This window comes from Manis pentadactyla, chromosome 10, assembly GCF_030020395.1.
Source record: "Manis pentadactyla isolate mManPen7 chromosome 10, mManPen7.hap1, whole genome shotgun sequence".
NCBI classification, from domain to species: Eukaryota; Metazoa; Chordata; class Mammalia; order Pholidota; family Manidae; genus Manis; species Manis pentadactyla.
Genome location: NC_080028.1, coordinates 112,979,777 through 112,987,550, shown reverse-complemented (window position 1 = coordinate 112,987,550; position 7,774 = coordinate 112,979,777). Strand labels below are relative to the sequence as shown.

General features: G+C 35.5%; 1 protein-coding gene across 2 annotated transcripts in view; it reads right to left on the bottom strand.

Moving 5' to 3' along the window:
• Positions 1-948: 948 nt before the first annotated feature.
• The window catches only part of OTOGL (otogelin like), a 139,585-nt gene continuing 132,759 nt past the window's right edge, over positions 949-7,774 (bottom strand). For both annotated transcript variants that reach the window (XM_036912327.2, XM_036912328.2), the window contains 2 exons: positions 3,278-3,353; positions 949-2,625 (listed from right to left, as the gene is read on the bottom strand). In XM_036912327.2, coding sequence (XP_036768222.2) covers positions 2,425-2,625; positions 3,278-3,353 — 277 coding nt within the window. In that variant the 3' untranslated portion in view covers positions 949-2,424. The remainder of the gene's footprint in view (positions 2,626-3,277; positions 3,354-7,774) is intronic.

Genomic DNA, 7,774 nt, shown 5'->3' with positions numbered 1-7,774 from the left:
TTGAATTATCAGTAAGAGTTGTTGGCCCATTTATCTATTGAGGTAATAGTTTCCTTCTGCAATTTTTTAAGGAACGCTTCATATGTAGGACGATTACTCTTTCTCAGTGATACATTGTAAATATTTTGCTTAAGTTTTATACATTTCCTTCAACTCCATGACATTTTTTGTTTTGCAGAATTTTTCTGTTTTCAGTTTTCTTGTCTTAAAGTTATCAACATTTATTTTAGACTTGTGGATATTGAGTCAGAGTTAGAATGGCTTTCTACAATCTAAGGTTACAGAATTTCCCCCTCTTTTTTGTTCGAACATTTAAATCTCTGATTCATTTAGAATTTATCCTCATGTCAATGGATGTATGAATAATCCAAACTTCTTTGTCCAAGTTATGATCCAGTTGTCCCAATACCATTTATGGAAACTCCATTTGCACCTCTCTGCTGATTTATCATATGCTACCCAGAAAGTTTTGGGCTCTTCTGGACTTTCCCATAGGTGTTTTATTTATTCAGCGCCTACTTTTTCACTAGACTATAAGTTGCTTCCAGGTGAGCTCTGTGTCTGGTCTGTTTTGCCTGGGGCCTCAGAGCTTAGAACAGCATCTAGTACATAGCAGGTGCTCAACATGTATCTGTTGCATTTGAGAATGTTTATGAAGTTCTAGGCTAATGTTGCCCTCTTTCCCAGAAGTAGGTTTAAAGATGAGTTAATTTAATTTAATTTAATAACAGATATTTCACAGATCATGAAATGAAGAAATAGGTGGTAGAAAATATATAATATTATGTGCCTCGTTAGAGGTACGTACCAGCTTCTCTTAAGCAAAATGTTAATTCTTTTTAACCAAAACTTGATTCAATCTATGTATTAGCAGGAGTCAAAGACTACTGAAATTTTAACAACTAGATGAAACACTTTTATGAAGCGCAAATAAGATAAAGGCAATTTTACATACAATAGACACTGGGACTTGGCAGGTACAATGTTCATTTCATTCTTTCATCCATTCCTAAATGACCCTGGAGGTCCAAAATATCTAATAAGTTGAAATTTTTCTGGGAAGCATGATTTTGAAATGGAAGCAAATAACCTCGATAAATCTGAGCCTAGTTTATCAGGTTCCCACATCTGCTTTTCAGTGCAACATTACTGCTCTATGTTGATGTTTAATTTCATTTGATCCCCACAACAATCATACCAAGTAGGACGTTCTCTCCTTTTTACAGAGTAGGCGACTCAGATAATTATATACTACAAATGGTGATGAATTTGGGGATTTTCAAGAGTCTCAGGATATATTCTCTACAAATGTCAATAATTTACTGTATTTTAAAAGTACATTCTAGAATTATTGATACATTCAAATAATTTTATTTCATTCTTCATTGGCAAAGCAGCAGCATGAAAAGCAATATAGTGTGAAACTTCAACAGGATGCAAATACATCTCAAAAATCAGATACCTTGAGAAAGTAAATAGCTAACTGAATGTTAAATAGTAACAGTGTATTTAGTAACAGTTTTAATGCATAAAAACTAAAAGCCCAAGATATCCCTCCTCTATTTAACAACTGATGTTACATTTCCCCTTATTATTAATTCCTTGTTTTTAGGAAAACTATTATATGTACATATATACATATGTATGTGTGGCATTGTTTTTTCTTTTTTTAAGGCATTAATTTAAAATTATTCATTCTATACAAAGCAAATATTTAATAAAAGATTCTGTCATAGACACCTTACTATACTGTTCAAAAGAAAAGAACTGGACTGGAATGTAAAAGGTCTAGACTTAACCCAACTGTTAATGTGAATTCACTGTATTGTTACACCAATGAATCTGTGCAGTCACACAGCTTCTCTGATACACCAAAAAAATAAGGGGAATTTGCAATAACATCTCTAATACCCATTTAGGCTTTAAATAATCTAAAATCCTCTAATTCTATCGTCTGTATCTCAGCATACTTATGACTAGCCAGATACCAATTTTAACAGATGTATTTACCAGAATAAACAGTAGAGATTAAAAGATCATCTTAATTTGTACAGCTATGACACTTTGCAAATCAAAAGACTTTACAAATCAAAAAATATCTATTGAATGAAACAAAGAGTTCTGTAAGAAAACCTTCTGATTGATGAGAATATCCCAGGTCTATGGCATATTGTAACTATATACTTAATAGCTTTTCAACTGAACAACTTAAAATCATTTGATTCTCTAAATAGAGTAAATCAATAAATCTTAACTTTTCCATGGAAATTGTCTATATTTTGTACCAGGTGTTAAGTAGCCATATCCCAGTAGTCTGAACAATACATTAAACAGTATAAATCTGGTCAGTGCCTCATTAAGAGTGAAAAAAGTTAACTCCATTTGACATGATGATGTTGTAAAGAGTTCTTGGAATCCGAGAGTTTAATTCCACTGGCATGTGCAGTCTGTAGGTTCCTGGAGAGTGTGCATGATTTCAGTGCCATTTCCTGAGCAATACAGAGGCACGGTCAAGTTTCGCACACCATTCTTGCGACAACACTTGCAGAATCTCAGATGGCTCTCAATATTGATGTTGTATATTGTAGCTGATGGGCATTTTCCATCACAAGATGCAACATTGATCTGTAAGGAGAGACAATGAGAAAAAGAAAGTCTTAACATGTTTTTAAACGGGTTATTTGATTCTAATCAGAAGTCATACGAAGGCAAGGCTTTCTTCCTCAGCACTTCACTCTCAAGCTTCTGATGTTAGATGATTTCAAAAAATACTAGGTCAAAACTTAGTAACTTAGATCAGTGAGATATGTTCCACGGCAATGCCTAAGACAGCAATGCCAACATCACTCAAAGTATGAAATGTGCACACATAACTAGACAGGTACATGAACTATATTAATCACAATCTCTTGAGTCTATTGTAACCTATATTATATCATAGCTCAAGTAGATTGTAGAATTGGATAGGTCATATTAAAGGGGATAAAGTTAGAACTAGGATTATTTTTGGTGAGTAAAATTGCATAGTTAAGAAAATATGTAGTTAAATATATTGACGTTTAATTTCCATCTCTCTAGATTGCAATTATCATTCAGAACTGTTGATTATTTCTGCTAAAAATAATTCACATTTCACAAACAGAATATTTTAATATTAGGATATAGGAATAATCTCAAAGTTAAGTATTGTAAGTGTTGTCACTTATTAGTGCTGTGACACATACACTTTTGGAAAAACACATGCCCTTTATGTAACAAATGATATTTTTCCACTTACAGAGCTTTGACTGACACAGTCTTGTCTCCTTATGATTGATTTAATGATGACTTTTTGGCATATTCTTTCTTCTCTTCTGCCTGACAAAATATAGAATGTATTTATTGAGCAAAGAGCCCATGTCAAATTGTTTCTTAATTCAATTAAGCATATGAATATATTTAACATTGAAAGTTGTTATGTTTATATATATTATATTCCTGTATTAAAGCATGCTTAAAATTTTGCTCTTACATAATTTATTTTTAATACTGATTTCTACCTTCTAAATACATTTTCTCTTATATTTCCTAGCTTTACACTTATCTCTTTATCTTATTGTTTTAGAATAATTTTCTTCATAAACCAAAATTATTCCACATATGCTATTATGCTCCCATCAATATGTGTGTGGTAAATATATAGATAGATAAAATATGTATTTATAATTCTAAAAATATAAAATAATTTTTAGATGTAACTATGGTATGTAGAAAGTAAATATACATAATAAAGCATCCATACATATAATTAAGTTAAAAACTATTAGATTTAAAACTGAATTTTCTTAGTGTATATTAATATAAAATCATGCACAAATGTAACTGAATTATCAACCATGCTTAAATGTGTGGATGCGTCATACTATACTTGATTTTATGGCTCTGAAATGATTCCTTACCTTGTCAAATGAAAACACTTTGTATTAATTAATGATGTATTAATATGCCTCTGTGTGTGTGACAGATTTTTCCTGGACAATAAACCTAAGAATATTTCTTTAACACTGTATGATAGGGGATACAACCCCTGAATGAGCATACAAAAGACCAAGGTTCTTACTTCACTGTGACACTAACTTGCTTTGTCACTTTTAGGAAAGCCACTGAATCATTCTTCCGAGTTTCCTTATTTGCAAGACTGTACTTCAATCTCCAGTTTTCAAATAGAGTTAGCCACAAAATCTTTATTTCAATGCATGCTTATATGAAATCCCAATATGTAAAGTATATAAAATTTAAGCCACTCTGATTGAAGGAGAGATGGGTGACAAAGGTTGCCTGAAATTAAACTGTTTTTCTCAAGGTCGCTCTTGACCTTCAATTTGCTAAATTCAGAGGTCACATCTAGTTCTCATCCTACTTGACTTTTGAGCAGCACTTGACCTAGTCCATCACCCTCTGCTCCTTGATACACTTCCTGCACTTGGCTCTGGTTTCGCTTCCCTTCCATTCGTGGCTCCTCCAAAGTGTCCTAGTCCTCTATTTCCTCCTTTCCCAGACCTCCCAACCACAGCTGAGGCTCCGTGTTGGTGGCGGGCTGTTTTGTCCGGGTGGTGTTTTCATTTTTTTATGGTTGCTTCGTTAGCCTTTCTATTCTCATAGAAGCTTCTTAAGAAGAAAGAATAGTCAAGAAAGAAATCATTCTTACCATAATCTGTAAGGCACCTTGCCCTTTTCTTTCTATCACCTTCATCCCTGTGCTATTTCTCAGCTTCCAACACTTCACTCTTCCTGGCTGGCTTCCCAAGGACATTCACTCTCTGCTCAAATGACACTTCATCACAGGAGCGTTTCCTCAGCACTCAATTAAACTAGCAACCCGGTTGCTTCCACTCGCCATCCCTTTTATCCTGCACTACTTTTCTTTATGGCACTCATCACACGCTGACATAGAGTAAATATTTATGTGCTCATTGCTCCCTGCCTTCCTTGATGATAAGCACTATGCATGCAGATGTTGTCTCATTCACTACCATAGTACCAGTGCCTAAAAAAGAGTGTCTGGTGCCTGCTTAAGCATTCAGTAAAAATCAGTTTAAGAAAGTCAATTCATTTAATGCATGAAATTGGGACAACATAATTTTATGTTGAGTTGGTTGGATTTATTTGTACCAAGAGGCATTTCCTATTCAGCCCTCAGAGACTTCACTGTAACACCTTTTGTTTAGCACAGTCACTTGGGTCGAGCCTGGCCACCCAAACGCAAAGACGGCAGGCCATGGTTCTCTGAAAGCAGAGCAGAAACTACTTCACAAGTCCTTTCCCATCTGACAGGAGAAACGGAGGTGGCTCATTACTGTTCTTTAGCTTCAAAGAGCTTACCAGAATTGAAAGATCCTGGCCCATGCACTGGGTGGCCCTGCATCCATCCCTGACTAGTGCCATCCACTTTTCTGAACCTTCATTTCCTCATCTGCAGGGGAAACCATCCCCGCCTCCCAATCTGCCTCCCATTGTGTTGTGACAATTGGTTGTAACACACTGTGCACTTGTCTTCAGAATGCAGCGGGCAACAAATGGTAGTAATAGAGTCAGTCACTCAGATCTTGCCTTTCCTGCTCTCAGATAACATAAAGGTACTCACTTCTCGAATCATTAACATGAGCTGCAGAACCCGAGGTCTTAACATTGCAATATAATTTTTTTCCTTTATCTCATAACCCCAGAAGAGTCTGGACTCGGAGGAATCACAAGGAACAAGAAGTGAAATCATGAGAATATAAATCTCTTCAGATTCTGTATCCTAAACCCCATTCCGTGGGTTCCTGATACCATGACTACTGGATACATATTAGTTTATATTTGATTTAGAGCATACTGAGTTAAAAACTGCTTATGTTGAGCAGAAAATGTTTGATTAGTATGTGTCTAAGAGCCCCAGTAATTAAACGTGAATAAGTGGCATTAGACTATCCATAAAAATTCTAGCAATATAACTGTTATGGGTTGATAATGTCTTCCAAATATTCCTATGTATCTCAGAATGTGACATTATTTGGAGAAAGGGTCTTTAGAGATGTAATCAAGTGACAAGGAGTTCATAGGGTGGACCCCAATCCGATAGGACTGGTATCCTTATAAAAAGGAAGAACCTGGATAGAAACACACATGCCCGGGAAAACACAGTGAACGTGAAGACGGACATACCCAAGCCAAGCAGAGAGGAGCAGATCCCTGCCTCACAGCCCACAGAAGGAACCCATCCTGCCAACGTCTCTTTTTTGAACTTCCAACCGCCCAAACCATGGGACAATAACCTTCTAAGTCACCCAGGTTGCGGTTTGTTGTGACAGCAGGCACAGTAAACTAACACAGTAACAGATCAGATGCCAGTCCGGGCATGTCGCTCTTTCAGCGTGCTGCAGGTGGGGGGCTGTGGCCAGCTTTGGCTCGGCACACACTTGTGAATGAAAACTCCTTCTAGCCTTGCCAGTGGTCAAAGACACCACTCAGCCTCTGCCCTCTCTTAAACCTTATTCTGGCGATGTTTAGGGTGTGACAAGTGGTTCAGAAGCAGGCTGAAATCCGGTCTGGAGTGGAATCCCAGAGCTCAGAAGAGGTCTGACTTGAATGAGTCACTTAACCTCTCTAAGTTGTTAACATGGAGCTGCAGAACCCGAGGTCTTAACATTGCAATATAATTTTTTATATTGCATATACTGAGTACCTGAATACAACTAAATGTTAAAATGACATCTTTTTCTTTAATATTTCATTATTTAGAAAAATTTCCCACCTCTGAACGGCACTTGCCTAAGGCTAAATTAACAGAATTAAAATAAATGCAGAATCTATTTTAAGGGAATTCTTTGAGGAGTAAATAGTGCACAGAAAACTTAAAAGAATTCCTGGTTTAAAAGCTGTTACTATATTCAATATTAAATTTAATAATTATGCCATTTGTTTTTAATACATTTTAATATTCTGTTCACTATGACTCCACAGCTCTGAACAGAAAAGACTATATTACATGTTTATGAGATTTAACCCTTCATGAAAGAAGTTCAGAAACCTCACTCAAGAGGCATGATAATTTCATCTAAGAACCCAACCCTACACAGTGGCATTATTAACCTCAACTGGATTGTTCTTTTTCCTGAGAATTTCTCTGAGCAATTTAAAAATTACCGTCTATGCCAAGTTTCCTAAAACTCCCATTTTTACTTGACATAAATCCACAAACATTTTAAAAGGAAAAAGAAAATGTTTGCAGCAATACCCCTCTATTCTATTTCAGTCCTTAAAATCATTAAAAATCACCATGAAATAAACTTTATAACTCAAACTACTATAAAATATTGCATGTATATTACTTCAGTTATAAAAACAATTATGGAAAGTTTTATATAGAGGATTTAAATGTATTCATTAGTTGGCATTTCTCAGATGTATTATACAGAACCACAGACTTGCTCAAATAGGTTTGGAAACTACTGCCCTCTGCATGTCCTCACTGGGCTCACAGTGTCCTCATCACAACCTACTGCACCTGGTGAAGTCCACCATGCTCCAGGCAAGTCTGACATAGGGAGCTTTTAGACTTAGAACCTATTGAAATCCTATGCAATACATTCTGGGAAATGCAACAATAAAGAAATACCTAATGCTTAAATTAAAATTCATCTAAATTAAAACCACTTTATTCACACTCCGGAAGATAAAGACTAAATTAGAAAATAATCTACCACATACACAAACACATTTAAAGAATATACATTATAAAATTCATTTTCCC